The 20,564-nt window shown below is 39.5% G+C and overlaps 1 protein-coding gene across 1 annotated transcript in view; it reads right to left on the bottom strand.

The window, feature by feature from the left end:
- hcn1 (hyperpolarization activated cyclic nucleotide-gated potassium channel 1) overlaps positions 1-7,755 on the bottom strand; it is a 67,030-nt gene extending 59,275 nt beyond the window's left edge. Inside the window, exons 1-2 of the mRNA XM_006789067.3 lie at positions 7,182-7,755; positions 698-1,121 (exon numbers count right to left, since the gene is read on the bottom strand). Of these exons, the coding sequence (XP_006789130.1) occupies positions 698-1,121; positions 7,182-7,537 (780 nt within the window). The 5' untranslated portion in view covers positions 7,538-7,755. The remainder of the gene's footprint in view (positions 1-697; positions 1,122-7,181) is intronic.
- Between the last annotated feature and the right edge of the window lie 12,809 nt (positions 7,756-20,564).

Genomic DNA, 20,564 nt, shown 5'->3' on the forward strand with positions numbered 1-20,564 from the left:
TTTACATTTTAACTACGAAATCGTGCACACAGTAATGACTTTGGCCGTGATATCTAATCTGGATCCACTAGCTGAAATGATAGGGTCACGATGACGTGTAGTTACTTAGTCCTTAGGAGAAGGATGAGAACACTGGATTCAGGTTGGAAAAAGTCTGAGACGTGCAGTGACTCAATAGTGGGCAAGTAATGCATCACTCTCTGTTATACCCTTTGGGTATAACCTTGTGATATTTACACAAAATCCACTACAGTTAAACTATTAAGAAGGTTGCTCACTATGCCTCAGATTCATCTTTTTACACTGGAGACCACTGGAATGGCAAACTGTTAAATGTGTTCCCAAAACGTTGATCCTGTTCATCTGGACGTAGTGATTTCAGTGGCAAAACATTTCATCACTCATCCAACTTCTCCAGTCTCTGGTCACGCTTTACCGCTGAAAACGCTACGTCCAGATGAACAGAATCAGCTGTTTGGGATTTCGTTACCTGGTTGACGTGCAGTATTTCTCTCCTAATAAAAGCATCTGCTCTGATTTCAGATTTGAAATTAATTTCACACATCAGTGAACTGAAACTGATTACACTAGTTACCTACAGATAAGTAGGTAACTCCCAAGCGAGGACCCCACCCAATCGCAGTAAGAGACCGCACAACTTTGTTAATTTATGTGACAAAGACAAATATATACGCACCTCCTCCCACTGATGTATGTATCTGATGAGTCGGGACAGTCTTAGCAGACGCAGAAGACTGAGGATCTTGGTGAAGCGGACGATTCGCAGGGCGCGGGCTGTTTTATATACCTCTGAGTCAAAGCCTTTCTCCACTATCAAAAATATATAATCCACTGGAATGGAGGAAAGGAAGTCCACGACGAACCAGCTCTTCAGGTAATTCATCTTGATGACTTTGGGATCTAGGATGATCTCTGAGCTCTCCTCATTGACGATCCCTGTTCTGAAGTTCATGACCAGGTCCACCAGGAAGATGGTGTCCGAAGCCACGTTGAAGACCAGCCAGGTGGTGGTAGTCTGCTCTGAGAAGAAGGTTATTCCCACAGGAATGATGATTAGATTCCCCATCATCATGATGAGCATTATCAAGTCCCAGTAGAACCTGTGGAAAAACCGAAACAAATGAGTAATGCAAGCGATAAAACATGCTGTAGCCACAAAACTGAAGTCCACAGGGGAAAAGAAATCATGCTTCTTTATTCTGCTGATATTGTATATCCCAGTGCATTGCATACGGTCAGAGGTGACTGTTCACTCTGTCACTGCATGTCTTATGAAAAGGTAGAACAGTCCCAGAAAAGAGGAGCACTGCACAATGTTGATTTATAAAGCTCTGCTTAAAAAAATGCCCGATCACTCTGCTCTCTTCTGACATTTAAATGCGGTATTTACCGTGTCAGGTCACATGACTTTCTAACATTAGCTGGGCCTCTTATTCAATCTGAACTTGCTCAAATACTCTGCTGCCTACAAATAGGATAAGCTTCAAGAGCACGAAGCTACATCCCCTTCTTTTATTAGAACATTTAAAAGGTTACGTATCAGCGATAACTCAATTCACTCTGAGGGAAAGTGTGAAACAAGTTTCATTACGATAGCTATAACGCCAGTTTGCTCCAACTCCAACTTCATGTGGGAAGCAGAGAGGTAAGGGGATTATAAAAGTCAGTAGTAGCCACCTTCTGACATCAGTCACTGCCTATGAAACTCTTCACTGCAGCCTATCCAGTGCTTCAGCCTGCAAAGGTACACAGCCTGAAAGATCTTACGTTGCCACTTCTGCTATCAGCAGATAACATGCAACATCTAAACAGCCGACAATATTAGATAATCTTTCAGCTCAGATCTGGAAAGGCTCATACATGCAAGCTTAAGATCTCTCTCCGAGAAGTATATACTTGAGTTCGTACCAAAACTCAAAGTTAATTACGATTCAAGGACATCCAGTAATGTACTGCTATCACTTACTATATGTATTCAGGGCTCTTTAGACTGAGACCCTCTCCATCCTTCCTGGCTGTGTTAATGTCCCTGCCCTCTGCCTTTCGATGAACAGAGCCAGAAGTAATTCATCAGCACCCTGCTCTTTTCACAAAGTGTTCTCGGCCCTGAGTAAAGGCCAGACAACCATGAATGAAAATAGATGCTTTCAGCAATCCTATCTCACTCTAAAAACTCTCCACTGACGTTATCCCCGCTCCGTGCCTGCCTGCCTCTGCTCTGCCTTGCTGACCATCACGTTGTTGTTGAAGGTAGAAATGAACTGGCTGGCTGGATGCCTGTCTGGCAGACTTGCCACCCAGTAATGGATCTGTTTCAATAAATTAAGCCGAGGCCTTGGCTTTATAAATACCCACAGATCACATGTCTGATAACTGTCTTCACTTCAACTAAACATTGAGGTGGCTGATAAGGTCCACAATAGGTATTTTTACCCCAGCAGATATTGAACCGCTGAGCTCGTTGAGTTCATGCTAAACCATGATGCAAACTGAGTCCTCTCAGGTCAGCACAATAACAACAAAGTTACGCAACAAGTACAATGCGCACTAGAACTGAGCTATAGCATTATGAGTAATAAGAGCGCATTTTAAAAAAGCATACAAAAGCTGTGCTTATACGCTTTTTAGCACGTGTGTCATTGTATCAACCTTTCAATAAGCTGATGCTTATTGACCCGATGTGTCATGTTGTGCGTGACTTTTTTTTGTCTTGTAATTGTTTATATTTCAGTTTTAAAGAAGAGGCTGCCATGACTAATCTTTTTCAACTTTAATCTAAGGGGATCAAGGATTATATAATATCAATGAACACAAACATATTTATAGTTTAAAAAAAAGAGAACAGTGGTAGAGCAAAAATAGTTAAATAATAGATAATACACAAAAATGTGAGTTCAAGATGTACAGTCTGTTAATTTGGAGATTAAAAAAACGAGTCCCTGTGAACTAAGATGTTTTATCTTCCTGCTTTCAGCAAACAGGTTTTAATATCAGAATTTAAGTTGAATCACTTTTTGAATTTGGATGTTTTCCACTCATGTTGACAGAGTTCCCACATCTCTAACATATTTCTATTTCTATTGTGACTTTTGTAGGTGGTATTTATACTGTACATGACCTCTAAGACACCCACATATCTGTTGAATTAAACATTGTGCTTCACTTCTCAAATAAAAGAATCATTAAGCAACCTTGAAATATTCGTCATCAGAAGAATACAAGAAATCTGTCAAATGGAGTGAAACCCCAATGCTGCTACAGTTTACATGTAACTCATCACATACCAAAGTCAAAAACAACAGAGTAATGTAATAATTCTGTAATAAAGTACTCATTTTAAGTTAAGTTATCAGACTGAAATAATGAAAATACTAATTTGGAAGTTTAAATGCTAAAAACATTTTTTTATTTATGGTAACACCAACGCAGGTGTGCTCCTCCTAGTCACAGAGGCAGCTCTGATACTGCATTAAGCTTAAGCTTTTGGTCTAATGTGCCACTTCTAAGAAAGCACCCCAGCTAAACCAGTAATGCAGTGCAGTGCACTTAACTGTAACTGCGGCACCAACACTAGCAATGCATTCCAGCTAAAGTACTCTACTTCCACATTCACCCGGTGCTGTCGGAGTACAGCCTCCCCTTCCAGCCCATTTCAGCACTCAAGTCCCGTCCCGGCTATGGATTCACATCCAGATGAAATGTGTACTCTGCTAATCATCTTTTATCCCGAGTTTACAATCAATTTTAAAAAACTTGGTCTGAATGTTATAACACGCTGCTGTTGTGACTGTTTAAAATGGGAGACATTTCCCAAACACTGTAGGCTCTGCAGCAACGGAGAAACTGTGGCGCTCTGGTCACTCTGCCAAATGTGTTCACGCAGCATGAACTAGCAAAAAAGCGTATGTGATTTGAGTGTATCACTGAAAAAATACTTTGAGACAATATGTTCCACTTATAACAAGAGCTGGAAGCTACAGAACCCCAAAGGGGGAAGCAGTGAGCCTCTAATAATCCAGCTGAGGCAGATTAATCACAAGAAAGTTAAAAAAAATCTGCTTCGAATCAAGCCAGCACATTTTGTCTTGTAGGTTTCCTTCTTACAACAAGTGATCCATCATGATCAATGCCAGACCCACTCCTGCCAAGCAACACAATGAAGTCCACAGGATCCTACTCAGCACAACCAGTCTACAGTGTAGCAGGTACACCGTGCTACAGCATGGCACATCCTCAGACAGAGAGAAAAACAAAGACTTTGGGTTAAAAAAAAAGGATGTCAGAGTCATCTACGAATGTCGAGATGAGTAAAACAGAACATGTGGGAAAAGATTTGTTCAAGCTTGATTAAATACTCTAAACTAGCTTTACTCGCCTCTTTCTTCTTTTTAATAAGGCTGTTGTTGTAGGAATAAATTAGGGGAAGTAAGGCTACACTGTAAAATTTCTGCCTCTAACCACTCAGCATGTTTTAGAGTATAGAGGTTTTAGACTAACGGAAAGAAACACAGTTGACTCTACAATTCATTCTGTTAATTAAAAGAACTGCAACATGAGAATTTACTTTGAAAAGGCTTAAAACCTCCACAACGTCTTTGAACAACAGCATATGGAGCATGACAAAGCCACCTTTAGCAAAACCAGAGGTGCGCGAGGCCGTGCACGGGCCCTCTCAAAAATCTATTAATAATGAATATTACTAACCTGCCATAAATCTTTAAGCAGCTACTGTGTACAAAGAATATGTTGAATATTGAGTTTCATCACTCGACAACGCGATATAAAGCCCGTGTGAATGCTTGGTGTCATTCATGGTCTGTACTTACGTAATGCTTTTCATTAAAGTTAGTGTTTTGTGTCTTTTGTTTTTGCTCACATAACATTAAGATGAGAGTATATAACAGTATAAGATTAATGAACAAGTGACGAAGACTTCTTAGCAAAAAGAAGAAAAAAATGAGAGAGGAAGATTTGCTTCCAAGAAATACTACATGGAGCCACGTGCAACAAAGGAGCAGCCTTGTCTCTTCCACCACAAACTGGGCACAAACTGGGATGAAAACCTCAAGGTAGCACTTCCAAGCCAGGAGGCGGTCTCAGCGGCCTAGAAGGCGGTCGTTTCATTGCACTGTCTGGAGGACAAGAGCGTCTTCTGAAAAACAGCCCTCTGGAAAATGTCATGAGGAAGTAACCTTAGGGGGCCTCTGCCAGCGTGAGTGAGACAAACATTTTCTAATACTGCAGAAAGAAGAAGGCCCAGTCTGCTTGAGCAATCACACATATGTTCTCATTACAGAGCCTTTTTTTTCCTGCTGATTTTCACTGTAATCCCCCACTGTATTTTTTTGAAATTCCTCAAATATAACAAATGCAGCCCATTCACTTTGGGGCCACTAATTAATCTCTTGACTCACTAACAGCTGTGGAACAGGTATCCATTTCACTGAACTGCTCTGGTCATACCCTTTGGCTATCTTTTGGAGGGGGTCAATCTTCTTACATAATTGAGTCTGTTAAGCTCGTTGACTGTTGTGTTGTGCTAATCCTTGCCTACCATCATTGTCCATCTGTGTCTGCAGAGGGGCAAACGCATACCAGTGTCTTTGTGTGGCTGAGGCTATGATAGCCTAGTTATCTTTATTCTTATGCATGGAAAGGGCGGGGGGGATCTTGCAAGGGGTGGGGCATGAAGATTTATAGAGTTTAGCGCTACCATGAGTACCATGTGGTATCTCATTAATCACAACAAATGTATGTAGCAAATAAGCCAGCAGGAAACTTATTTCCTGTGGACCTTTTTTTTAAAAAAATAAGAAATCACCTGCCATAAAAAAAAATCAGCAGCAAAAGAAAGCCTTGCAGAAAAAGGGAGCGCTGCATTTTTGCAGCCTGCTCTAAGTTCAGGACCATGGACAGCTCTAAGCTCAAGGCACTGGAAGCCGGAAGGGGGGGGGGGACGTGTCCCGACACGTTACATGTTGCGACAACGGAAAACGGGGATGATTGTCACCACCAAGCTGTGCCAGGTGACACTGGTGCAGAGGCTGGACCAGATGAGATGCTTAATTGGTGAAGAGGTAAACTGTAAACACGCAGCTCGTGTGTGTGTGTGTGTGTGTGTGTGTGTGTGTGTGTGTGTGTGTGTGTGTGTGTCTGTGTGTGTGAGGGGGGGGAGGGTGAGCCCGTACCGCCTTTACCTGGATTCATTTGTTTACTGTGTATGGAAATGTAAGCAAATTGGAGGCAGCTGGTCTGAAACTCACACTCTCTGCTGCACTAAAGCCAGAGAGCTGGTGCAGCTGAGAGGAAAAATAAATAAATTAGACAAACCAAAGACCAAATCCAAATGATCAACCACTATGACATTTAGTGGGTGCCGAGGAAGGAAGTGTGGCACGATCCTTCTGCGGTTCCTTTGAAACAAACACATTCCATCACATTTCCTCATTCAAGTCAGTTTTAAAAAAAAATGCATGTAAAAACTCTCTGATAAGACTCGAAGATCAGATTTTTTTTTTGTTACTAATTAATTCAAAACACGGCCATCTTCTCCTTAATCGTCTCCCTGCACGATTTTCCGCATTCTGTGCATTTTTTTTTTCCCTTTATGCACGCAGGCCCATCGGCTCACATCCGCCTACAAAGAAATGTTTACAACCGCCGATGGTGCAATGGCATTGTCACGTTGTGTCCAGGTACGGTCGCCCCTATACGAGCAGGGAATGTGTCGCAATGAGAAGCTGCCACTGCGCCGCTGGTGTGAAGCAGTCAGGAGGGCTGAGCTCTGTGTGTGTTCTCCAATCATGACATTCACCATCCTTTATCCAAGGACGTTTCACTGGTACACCTTTAGCCTTAATGCGTCCCCCCTTTTCTCTTATAATAATAATAACACTAAAAATGCCGCAATGAAACACACACACACACACACAATCACTGAGCACATTTTGACAGAAGCCCCCCTCCCCTCCCCTACAGCAGAAGCCCGATTGCCTAAATACAGAGGTAGATTAGCGTATGCGCTTTGGGCCAGGTTGTGTGTGAGAGAGTGGCGATAACAAGTGGAGGCTATAGCTTGCAGACCTTAGGGTGACAGTGAGGGTGGATAAAATAAAGGGGAGGGGGAGGGGGTTTGAGCAGGTGTCTATTCCAGCCCTTACCTAAAATCGCTATATGGATGAATGATCCAGTATCCGGCCGTCTGAACCCTTTCTTGCTCTTTCTCCACAGCTTTCTGGCTGCCGAACATACGCAAGGAGAACTTATTGACTCCGGGCTGCATCATAGCCCCAAATTGCCTCTGCATAAAACCATATTGCCTGGACGCCCCCTCCAGATCATCAAAACCAACCATGGTCTCTTCCCGCTCCCCCTTGAAGCCCACTGAGTTGCCATGGTCCTTCATGTTCTGGCTCCCCGTGTTATTTTTCTGTATCGAGTCTTGCCTCTGAAAAACATTATTCCCATCCGCCTTCTCCTCCTTGTTGCTGGAGAACGAATTCGATTTGTCTTCCATGGCGCTCTTAGTTTTCCCGTTTTCTGTTTTTGGGGTTTTTTTTCTTCTGTTTTCTCTCTGAGACTACGCGTTCCGTCTCCGGCTCGAGAGAGAGAGGGGGGGCGAGAGGACGCGCCGCGAGCTCTCCTGTTTCTTTTGATGTCCTTCAAACTGTTCGGCTCCTCTGCCTTCAACGCGAGTGCTGCAAACTGAGACAGAGTGGCCGAGAACCCGGTGGATCAGGTTTCTTGGGTTACCGCCATCTACCGACGGCCCCCGGCTTCTGCCGTCCAAAGCCTGTGCCTCATCTCACTTCGCACGACACTGCGGTTTAACTGGCACATGCTCTTGCACCTTATTTACATAATGTGGCTGACGATACCCCCCACCTCCGTCTCCAGTCCCCTTCTTTGCCAACAGTTTCACACACGGCAGGGGGAACCCGCTGCTGTAGAAGAAAAAATACACGTATGACAAGTTAATGAGGGCTGGTTTTATTATTTTATTTCTTAATAAACCGATATAGATTAGGTGCTTCCGGTGGTTCGCCTGGCACCTGGTTTGCTTCCTGCTGAGAAGTTACAGTAGAAGCCAACTGGATGAAACAGATTGTAAAGTAGGTGCCACCGGCCACATTAAACTACAAGTTAAACATCTTGTGGATATCGCAGTTTTTAAGGTGTTGCAGATCTTGATCCAACATTTCCTGTAACTACCTGCTGCAGTTTGCTTTATTTAAAAACTTGACGTACAGGCTGCGTAGAAACCAGAGCTTTTATATGCACCACAAAGAGATGATCTGCTCTATGTAGGAGAATTCTGTAGTTAATTAGGTAACGTCTGAATTAATGAGCGCATTCTGACATATTGTGTAAATTAAGGGATGACCAACTGTTCCACTCATGCTGTTTCCAAAAGGTGTTTTCTCTAATTATCCGAACCGTGGTTCGCTCTCCTAGAATTAGGTCTCTATCCAGAATACATCTCAAGGACTGCAGGCAAAGATGGGATGACGAATAGACAAGGAAGAAGATGGACCAAAGAAAGGATGTGAGTACTGGAATTACATTGCAGTGGGAAAATAATAGAATAAAGTGCAGAAATAATTTTAGTGAAGGATGGTAAAGACTGGAGGCTGGAGACAGTAGATGGAGCAATACAGAAACTACAGAAGCAGCCAACCAATTAAAAGGAATTCTGATCAGCTAATCGTACTCTAATCGGAATTAGTTTTTTTTTGTTTGTTTGTTTGTTTTTTACATCTAAATTTATGATACATTTCTTTATTATTTGCAAAGAAAGCTATCAAGTTTAGAAAATGTTCATGTTTTGTCACTTTTTCTGACATTGTTAAGACTGAATCATTAAATAATTGATCAAAAGAATAACTGGGTTATTCATTAATAAAAGGAAATAGTGAGTAGTTGTGGTTTTATAGGTTGCTTGCTTGGGAGTGTGGATGAAGAGAAGCAGAAAGAGTGAGAGAGCACAGGGAGTGGCTTCCCCCTTAATGGCATAATTGCAGGACAGCCTGTCACACAAACCATCTGCCATGGAAACGCTATTTAGACATTACTGCTAAGAGTCAGGATATTTTGTGAAGGATGAAATTTTGCCTTATGCATGGGAAAATCTAGTGCTGTGATTTTCATGTCAGACTCACAGCATGAAATGAGATTTTCTTAATTTCCACACTATCAATAGGTCTAAGAATAAGAGATATTTTAGAATAAACACACACATACAGATGGGCACACAAATACATCCATTTATTTGCATATTTATACTCAGGTACTGTGTACATATGTGTACGTGTGTGTGTGTGTCCATTTATGTACATTTTTGACCGGGTGCAGAACTGTTAGGAAAAAAAGGTACTCCTGTAAGTATAAGAATGACTGGTTATGAGACACTGGCCATTATACACTGGTCATGCTATAAATGCATTAAAGCTATTTTCACATGGCTCCAGTCCCCAATTGCATTGTTCACTATACCAGGATCATTAATTACCATGAACATAATATAAAACAGGCTTCTGATGGTATTAACTGGTAATACAGTTTTATTAGATTCATGAGAAATCATGGTTTAGGTTAAAGTTACTAAACTGCTACTGTTACTGTTCAGAAATGGTCACATTAGAAGGTTATCAAGGCAGCGTGCCTCTGTGTTGCATTCAATGTACGTTCTCTTGTCTTTCTATTTTTTGGGGGGATGTTTTTTGTTGGTATTTTTTGTTTTACTTTTAAATTTGTCTCCAGTATCTAACTGTAAATATTGTTTGGGTTTTTTTTTTGTTTGATTGTTTTTTGGCCTGTACCTGTGTCTCATATCTCCAAGTTATCTCCACTTCCATGATTACCCTGTGTGTACGAATAGTCCTTTCCATCTATTTTAATCTCCTTGTGTTCTTTACTTTCTCTGATTCTCTTTTCGGCTTTTGATTTGTTCTTCCTACTCGGGATTCTCTCTTGGACTTGGCTTTAGATATCGTTTTCAACCTGCTGCTGCTCAGTCCTGCACTTGAGCATGTTAACCCAGTAGCCTAAACAAAGGCCCTGTTGACTACCCAAAATAATATAAATCAATTAAAGTACCTCTAACTTTGAAAAGCAAACTAGAAAAACTGGACTTATACATGAAGGTGCTTATATTAATAACCCAAAATACACACAGTGAGCACCTGTTCTCTGGGCAAACATGTCTTGTTGGAGCCAGAGGTCAAAGGAGAATGGGTGATTCAAGTCAATAAACAGGAAGAGCAGTTTTCTAAGAACAACACATCAAATCTTGAAGCGGGTGGGCTACAGCAGCAGAACACCACTAAAGGGTCACCAATTCATACAAAAGAAGATTGGAAAAATGTTACTTGATTTAAGCAGTTTCTAATGGCATTCAGATGGTAGAGTCAGAATTTGGTGTAAACAACATGAATCCGTGGATCCATCCAGGTTCAGGGTGCTCAAATTATGGTGCAGGCTATATTTTCTTGGCACTTTTTGGGTACCTTACCAAATGAGCATTCTTAAAACTCATTTAGCCTACCTGAGTATTGTTGCTGACCATGTCCATCTCTTTATGAACACTGTGTACCCATCTTCTGTTACTTTTGTTTTGATTGGGTGTAATTAAGATTTTGAATGCAAAAATTTTCTGAACAGAATATACTCTATTGAAAAAATGTTTGTTTTTCTGAAGGAAAAATACATTTTTGACCTTTTTAAATTCTAAATAAACTCTCTTGATATTTTTTAAATAATTTATTGGACAGTTACTTAGATAGCACTCTAACTAAGCTTTCTACAGGCACACAATACTTTGTGCTATGAGCCATTTTGGCACATAGACTAGAGGAGCCAGGGCTTGAACCAACAACCCTCCAAGTGACAGACCTCTTGCTCCACTGCCTGAGCCACTGCTGTCCAATTAAGTGTGGTTGTCAGAAGCATTTCGTATCACCTGAAACTGTACTTTTTTACACAACGTGGCATTGTATGCCCAAGCTGAACCCACGTAGCCACTCTTTTCCTGTCAATACAAAAAAACAAAACACAAAATCTCACAGCTGGCTGTGTATATCACTAGAGGACAATAGCTCAGATATTTTGCATGTTTGGTAGTGGATTATTATGCAATGATCCAAATGTTATCATAATTGAAACAGACATCCCTTAATTTTTTGTTCATTTTCTCTCTCAGCTGGGTTAGTGTTGGATTGGATTAGCTGGCATGCCAACTGTTTCTACTACACAACGCTTGTGTAACTACACAGTTAATGGGACAGGGAGGGGTACTGCTAGAGAAAAATGTTGCATAAGATTTATGGCTTAAAGTAATACTGATATTGAACAAGTGGAAATCACAGATGGCACATTCACATGTCAGAGAATAAATACAACACAAATAACTTTAGTGGGTGGAGACTGTGGATCACGGAGGAGCACATTCATCTGGGAGTAAACCTTTGTTTGGGTTTGTCCAAACCTCATGATTAATTCACGGCGTCATCCTGCCTCCAAATCTGTCCGATAATTCAGCCAGAGGAGAACTGGTGAGCGGGGTAAAAACAAATTATTCAGAGATTTTATTTGACTTTTCTTTACACATCTAATCATGTTTAGGTAAAAAAAAAAAAAAGTCACACATATTGAATATGAACAGATCAATAGTGAGATTTCAATCCTCGTATGGAAATGTGTTTTAAACACTTTACCATACAGTATGTTGCAGTTTAAGCTGCGAGTTTAATCTGATCCTAGTGGGATCTAATCCAGCTTTATAATATTATGATGAATATCCAGAGAATTGTGTACTTAATATCCTGCTTCCTACATTGAAAAATGTGTTTGTGATTCTTCTGATTGTCTCAGTGGCCTTTTTGAAATTGCATTGTGCGTCTAAGATTACATCCAGTTTCACACTGATAGATATGAAACCTTGCATACCCCTGCACTGTCAGTCATTGCTTTTGCCAACAACAGCATCACCCCTCTGCAGGATAGTGAAACTGTGTGCCTCCTTGGACTCGTTTCATTTTCTGCAAGATATTAAATGTAAAACCAGATTTCCTACAAACAGGAATTGTTTCTGCTCAAATCATTTTGTTTTAAGGTTTAGCAGACACCTGTCACATAGGAATACACGAACTCTAGTCTTACCATTTCCATTCCATTCAATTCTTGTCCACTGAATAATAACCTGTGGATGTAAATGCTGTAAATCACCTATTGTAGTCTCACTGAAACATCTGAGAGACCGAGCTTAATAACTAACACAAATTAAAAAAAACACAAATCTTCCACCTCTTGGGCCAGACGTGACTACTAATTCACTTGTCCTCGTTGGACGCTTGTCCCATGGCTGACTACTTTAATTAAACCGTGATTGGGGCTGGAAAGATGGTAGTGTTGTAATAAGATTGAAAGCTTTGGTCGGTCTCCAGCTGAGACTATCAGGGTATCATGGACCTCCGGGATGAGACTGAGGCATTGGAAAGGGACCAGCTGAGGCCAAGGTTGACTTAATCAGCGAACTGACTTGTACAAACAAATGAGAGCATTAGGAAGCTCAATCAGCAAGATGAATGTGATAAAAAATGATCGGTTATTGGTTTACAATCATCAGAATGAGCTGGCCAATTTGTGGAATGCCCAAAAGCAACAGATAGAAATGCAAATATAGAAATGGATGATTCTAATGTCCAAAAGAAGCTACACTTACTTCTTAATTGTGAGCTATAAACCAACATGTCAACCACCATTTTTAAAATATTCTTACTATGAAAAAAATCTCTAAATAATAAAATTGTAGCAATAATTAAAATTGAAATAATTGCAGGATCGTTATTATCATTGTGCATTAGCTTGATGTAGTGCAGCAGTATGCGGTAGGTGGGGTGTGACTTCATCTGTTGCAGTGAATATAATTTGCAAGTATGCAGGATTTCATTCAGTTTTCCTTCTGTGTGAGATGGATCGTATAGATGGGAAAACTCGGCAGTCGCAGTCTGTGCATAGCTGTATAGGTTCAAAACTTTTTAACACAGAGCTGAATGCACAGTTATGTCTTTATAAGACATTCTTATTTCTATATATTTACTACTCTGTTTGGTCATTTCAGTTAATTACCTGAACTACTCTACCTTGGTTACTTGTTCCTACTCTCCTCATAAGGCCTACAGGTATATGTACCAGCCATCCAGATCCACTCTGTGTCAGACTGCTGTAGTGCACTCAGCTCTAGCAATCCAGCATACTCAGATGGCTTCGATTTTATTTTTCCCTTTCTCTGTTATCTCTGCCTATACTTACAGTTTTAATTGCTTTGTGCATTTGGTCCAGTATGTTTTTACTTGTGATGCCTTTGTTGCATGCATATAATAAATATTTATAATTGAAACTATATTGCACATCATATCAAATAAATATCTGTGTTGGTCTGGTGCTGTTTATTGTATAGATACAAGTTATACAAGTTATTCAGATACAAGTTATTAGTAGATTAAGTAAAAACTAATTAAATAAATTATGATAGACAAAGAAATAGAAAAAGGCTATGATAACAGATTTTAGGGTTATTAACAACCATAAATTATGTTGGACAACAAAACAAAAATGCTCCAAACTACTTTAATATTCTAAAAACTGAAGATCTTTCAAATTAAAAATAATTAGATATACTGTATTTATTCTTAATAAATCCATACATTGCCTGCTGTTTGTGTGAATTGGGGGTCACATGTTATTTTATATGGTATGTTTATATGTTATAAGAATATAAATCGATCATGCAAAATCACTATGATAATTTAAAAAAATAAAATAAAATAATAATTTATTTCTTACTTTCTTCAATAAATTTCTTTTTTATTTGGCATTTCATTTGATGAGTGTAGTTACACAGACACTCTCACTTAAAATGTACCTTTTAAAAACAAAAGAATAAAACAAGCTGAAGCTTTAGCCTGCAACTCTTTTGTCAACAATTTAATCTTTCTGCTTAATTCAAATGATTAATTATCATTATCATATGACCACATTATTAAGCACTAGAAATTTCTGCCTGCCATGGATTGATTGTAGGTTCAAGTGGTTTTATTGTTTTTTAGTTCTTTACAACATTCAACTTCCAAGTAAAATAGAAAATAGAATGAATTCACTTTGTCAAGTTTAAATGGTGTAATATTGCAGTCGATTGGTGGTCATAGTCAAAAGTCCTTTTTCTCCACATTTATTTCTTATTCCAAAATAGCATGAACATTTACAGCGCGTGTTATTAAATAAGCAAGCACAGAATTAAGACACAGCAGACAACAGACCACCCTGAGCTCGCTGCCTAACGTGCTTATCCAAGCTCTTATAGAAACCCAATCTGATCCTAATTTTTTTATTTCAGTGGGAAACAACGCTCCCAAGAACAACTCAAACAGTAGTGACAGTATTCTTTCTGTTGTATTTCTGTTGCATGCATTCCATTTTTACAAAGCTTTATTTTCATACATGCCTATTTTGTTCAGTCATACTGTATTTGTAGCACATAACTGCAAAAGTCTTTTTAAAGCATAGATTTTTTTTTTAAAATCACAGCTTTTAAGTGGCAGTCCCACTAGTTTAATTCTTGCCAACCTTTTTCAAGAAAGTGGACAAAGTTCAGTGTACCATATGGTGCAGGTCAGTTGAAGTGACACACTTAACAACACCTTTGCCCCGGGCACGCATATGCCTAGACAGTGGATCAGGTGTTGATGCACCATTGACAGCCTTTCTCTGCCTAATTCCAGATTTGTGGCATGCACAGTGTCCACTTGCTAAGCGTAGTAATCCCAAGGATTGGCAAGTATTTTTAGTAATGGATTTACTGACGTCCGTTGATCCCTTGATGGGTGGCGTCTTTCACAACAGTTATGAAGTGAGCCACCAAGCCTTGCTGAGTAAAGTGTTTAACATTAACCACATCTGTGTGTGCTGTGTGAGTGTGTGTGTGTTTTGGACTTTTTGTACAGCCAGCCAAAGTGCTTGAACAAGTGAGAAATTGAATCATTTTTTCCCTGTGAATTACAGAAAGTGACAATTTTTTTCTCTCTGCTAGCTTAATGTGATCTGATAGATATCTCATCACACTAACCAGTTTATTCCTTCACAACAGAAGTTGGTAATTACTACACTATTACAACAGGTTTGTTACATTTAAAAAATAATCCTTAAAGAAATGTATACATTGACCTTCACGTATATATTTCAAGACAAAAGTGTCTCCAAAGTGCTTCTGCTAAACACACGTTTCTGTTCCAAGAAATGAAGCAGAACAACTCAGGGTCTTCATCCCTCTGAATCTTTGGAGACGACTTTGTCTTAGAGAACAAAAAAATAAAACAAAAACTTTTATGTTGGTAGTATTTCGGATTGAAAGTGTCTTTACTGCTGTTTTATATGTTAATATAAGAAACATCTTATCACTGTCTCACCGCCTGTCTGCCTCAGAGCTTTTATTATCTGCTCCATTAGTGAGGGTGAATATGTGTTCTATATGTGCCTCTCGTTCCTAACTGTCTCTGTCATTAGCTTTGATTTCATGCATTTTTCTTGTGCACCATGTGTAGACACTTGAAGACAAACATCTTTAACAGTAACAGATGGACTGTATTTTAATAGAATGTTCTTTTCAGATGAACAAATAATCTTCTCCAGTTTTAGAACCTCGTAACATCAGAAATGTGTGTACACGTGTCAGTTGTGCAGAGTAAAACAATGGCTGAGTGCTAGCTGGCTGAGTATGAGAGGAATCTAAATGTTAATTATGGCTCCAAAAAGTCAAATCGCCTAAATGTTGAAAGCCAGAGATTTTAGAGGCTGTTGGGAAAAGCTCATAGTAATCCATGATGATCTGAAGTGCTCCAGCTACCAGACAGCGCAGACCATAGCCAGCTGCAGACAGACAAATGTGCGTCTGTGTGTGTGCACGCATGTGTGTCTGTCTGCATTTAGGGCAGGAACAAGAGGAGGGAATTACTTTAGATGAATTCAGAACGTTTTAGGGTAAGAGGATACGATGTATTCCTGGTCCCGGGCTCGGGAAATGAAGTGAAGGGTTGCCCTGCAGAGCATAGCAATACGTAACCTGTGACGTCATTACTTCCCTCATTCATCCTTTACCTTATCCCTCATTTTTCCTGTTTAAACACTGCGCCTCCCCACCTCCCTACGAGTGACGATAGCCCTCACTTATTTCTGCATTTTTGATCCTCCTATTTCCTCTTTATCAGACCGCCCCAAACTCCTATATATCTCACTCAGTTCTCTCAGTTTTCCCATTCTGAAATGGTTATGAGGCTTCCTGGTGTTTTGGCGTGCTGCTTGAGCAGAACAGCAAGGTTAAATCTCCCAGAAGAAAGAGGGTCCCCGCAGCTCTGCTCATTACCACATACAGTGCGCTCACCTTGAGAGTTACTGGGTTCAGGGTTGATTAAATGGTTCACATACAAAAAAGGGTAAACAAAAAGGAATATAGCAAATGTCTTTGTGTGGTCAGAATTTCAATGTAAAATCAACAGACGAATGTGTCAGGAGTGCAAAAGCCCCTTACACTTGCTAACATGAAAGTATCATTTTTAGCGTGGAGAATCTCACTGCAGATGGACAAAAAGAGTTGAACTCGTGTCACAGAGGCAAAAATCTCTTAATCTCAACGTGTCCCCAGCAAACTGTAAAAATCAAATGATCACATATCCAAATAAAATTTATGTTTATCTAAGGTGTACCACCACTGTGACAGTTCCTGATCACAGTTTTGAATGGGAATTACATTCAGTGTTAAAAACAGATATGTCACCAGCCCTATCGTCAGAGTTGTCCACTCTATCTTGTACCTCCAAGATCATCAGTGCCTTTTTTCAGCTATTTTTCTGACTGTGGCACATTACAAAACAGTGACGTCAAACTCTTGATGCTGTAGCTTTTCCACACATGAGTCAAGCCTTTTTCTTCTACTCTGCTTCTGTTCAGACTCAGAGATAACAAAACAGTTACAATGCTAACCTATGAAGGACAACTTTTCTAAAGACATATAAGCTCAATAGATAATAGGATTCTTAGAAAAGTAAAATCTTATCAATTTCTATCCTGCTGTATTATTTTTAAAATGAAAACGTACACAGCGCTTATTTAAAAAAATCTGCTGATAAATTGCTAAGGAGTCTGAACGTTAAGGGGCTTTGGAGCCAGCGTTCCTGTCCTGGACTTCATTTTTGTAATTGTTCCTGGCTTTAGCAATAAACCACATGCTTGGAGGTTTTCACATCTTGCACTCCCTGTTAGTATTGATGTCTGCGCTAGTCTTAAATGGTTATTTTCTGTTTTGCTTGTTTGTTTGTTGTCTTCTTTACTTTTATGTCTTGTGTTAGTTTTTTTTCCTGCTTCCAGCTGATTGTCCTGACTCTCTTCTCCTGTGCTTGGTTGCTGTCTGTTATGTTCCTCATGTGCTACTTTTGTGGTTTTTGAGATTATTGTTTGTTTTACTTTACAACAAAGAGAGTTCAGAATACCCAGGGTATCTTTCCATTATCTGGATTCATTTATCCTAATATTGGCAACTGGAATAAATAATCACACAGAACTGGTTATCAACCATCACCAATGGGCACATGAGTATCAAAACTAGACCATGGAGCAATGGAAGAAGGTGGTATGATCTGAGGAATCAAGTTTTCTTTAACATCAAATGGACGACTTGGTGCGTCACTTACCTGTGCAACACCTGGCATCACAACAGACTATTGCAAGAAGGCAAGCCAGCGGAGGCAGTGTGATGCTTTGGACAATGTTATGCTGGGAAACTTTGGGTGCTGCCATCCATGTGAATGTTCTATTAAAAAAGGCTACCAAGCATTGTTGCACCCTTTCATTAAAAAAGTATTACTTGATTGCTGTGGTATCTTTCAGCAGGATAACTCACCATGTGACAAAGCAAAACTGGTTCAGAAATGGCATAATGACAAGTTCAAGGTCTTGATTTGACCTCCAGATTCTCCGGATCTTATTCCAATTGAGTATCTGTGCGATGTGCTAGACCAGGGGTGTCAAACTCAAATACACAGTGGGCCAAAATTCAAAACTGGAACAAGGTCGCGGGCTAACATTAATATTTATTGAAAAAAAAATCTTCCTCCAGATATAAGAATGAATCTCTTCTTATGGACTCAAACAAGTTTTGCTGAAAAACTGAATATGGAACAAGCAAAGCTTAATACTAAACAATATATATATTAGCTGTATAATACCAGTAGGCCAGCTCTAATAATAATTTGGTATGGCTTCGCGGGCCAAATGTAATTAGGCTGCGGGCCAAATTTGGCAGATTTTAGAAATCTGATCCCAGGAGGCCCAAACTTGCAACTTCCAGGACTTAAAGGATCTGTTGCTAACATTTTGGCACCTGGTACCACGTGGACTCTAGTGGAGTCCATGCTTCAGTGGTTCAAGGCTGTTTTGGCAGTAAGAGACAGAACAACACAATATTTAGCAGGTGGCTGTAATGTTAAGCCTAATCGGTGTATATTTATTACTGGTGCTCCTCAGGGAAACACAAAGGAGGGTCCAAAACTCTTTAGACCTTCTTCCCTCTACAGAAGTTCAAGGGATCCTCCAGGAGTGGTGACACTATTATCCAGAGAATTGATTGGTCAGTGCCCACGGTCATTGATTGGTTAGCAGGCGGTGATTTCATACCTGCAAATCTCTAATCTGGAACTTAATCTACTCTGGAGCAGGTTAAGTTCACAGCACAAGTTACCATGGTGATATGTCCTGGTAAGACATGAATCACCTTCTTAGTACAGAGGACGAAAAAAAAATATAGAAAAATATCAAGTGTGTAAACGCAGCCTGAAAGCAGAACACAGTCACTCCAAATAAATCCGTTCTGTGGGATGAAAATCGCTGTGTGATAGTTGAATATCAACAGCAATGAATAAATGTATGCACACTTCAAGCACTTGGATATTCATCAAATTTAGCCTACTTCTTATTAAACATCAGGCATACACAAAGACTTCAGATTCTGTCAGAAAAATTTAGACCTTCCTTTTTGGAGACTTGATTACTCCTGGGTGATGATTTCATAGCTGATGATCTCTAATCTGGTTAGTTTTACCACATAAGTTACCAAGGCAATATACCCTGATAAGAAGTGAACAACCTGTGTAGTACAGAAAACCCAGGGTTAACCCTGAAGTCAACATCCTGTTTCCACATGCCGTGACCAAAACCACAAGAACCACATGCAAATTGGATGTATGCTAAGCTTGTAAAGCAAATAGGCAATCATTTTGACTGGTGTTATCATTTTCTAGTACTTTGTTAAATCAAGACTAAATAGCTGGAGGTATTCTTAAAGTGCAATGTTTCCAAGTTTTAACATGCTTCTCTAATCTTGTGGAAATCCTACAGTTTACGTGTTTGTTTCAGTTTGTTTTTAAAATGCTTATCAGATTTGGTTAAAACCCGAGTAAACATTAATAACATCAGTTACTGTGGCTGAGCCAGTTCCAAGGCAGTGCTGCCGTGTGTGCAGGGCGCGTCAGTTTGGTCATTACTGTTACCTGTGCTTCTTCCTGCTCTGACACGTCAAAGGGGCCCTTGTAAGAAAGGTCTATTAAGCATGTGAACACGTGCAGTATTAAGAGGTACTGACAGAAGCAGAGACGGGAAATCCTCAAAGATAATTAAAAGTCACTTCAGAATTTTCGTGCTGAATATTGAGAGGGAAAAATTGATTTGAGTGTCTCATGTGGCTAGCTGACTGTGTACAGCATAATTGATTTCCAATGCCTTTCTTGTATCAGCACGCTGGAGCAGGCTCACTGATATGTTGTATTAGCAACAAATCAATATTAAGCAGCTCATACACCAAAAAGAGGTCCAGGTCAAGGCTTTAAATCCAGATTTAAGCACAGTTTGAATAAATAATCAGTTTAAATAGTGATTCATCAGCATTCGTGTAGCAACAGAGAAATGTGTTTGGGGGGTTTTGGGGGTTTTCTAACAAATATGCATCAGTACTACTCAATATAAATCAATGAAAACATTCTCACTTTTACAGATTGGGCTATTTTACTTCCATGAAACCAGATGATACTAAAAAAAAAAATACTGTAAAAATATAATTTTTGATGTTTGTGTTTTGCTAGATTTTGTTAAGTTGTCATTCACTTTACTTCATACTTATTCAAATTCTATAAGCATGTTAAATATAGTTTCACAGACCTTGTAGTTCAAAACAAAAGATGTTCCCTGTCAGTTTAATGGCGGTGTCTGTTTTTTAACACAAAAATTCCCCAATCATAAGGAATTTTACAATTAAACAACTGTTTTTTAATTTTGTTTTTTCCACTTTAGTGGCATTTATACCCATCACTTTCCAGTTTATTTTTATACAAGTATTTTTTACAGTGTTCTGTTAATATATTAAACATCTGATTGGTATAACAAAAAAAACATCATTCTTCTTTTTCTGGATCTGTGTTTTCTGATTTATTATTTAAGCATATATT

Source organism: Neolamprologus brichardi, chromosome 7, assembly GCF_056152115.1.
Source record: "Neolamprologus brichardi isolate AB-2024 chromosome 7, ASM5615211v1, whole genome shotgun sequence".
NCBI lineage: Eukaryota > Metazoa > Chordata > Actinopteri > Cichliformes > Cichlidae > Neolamprologus > Neolamprologus brichardi.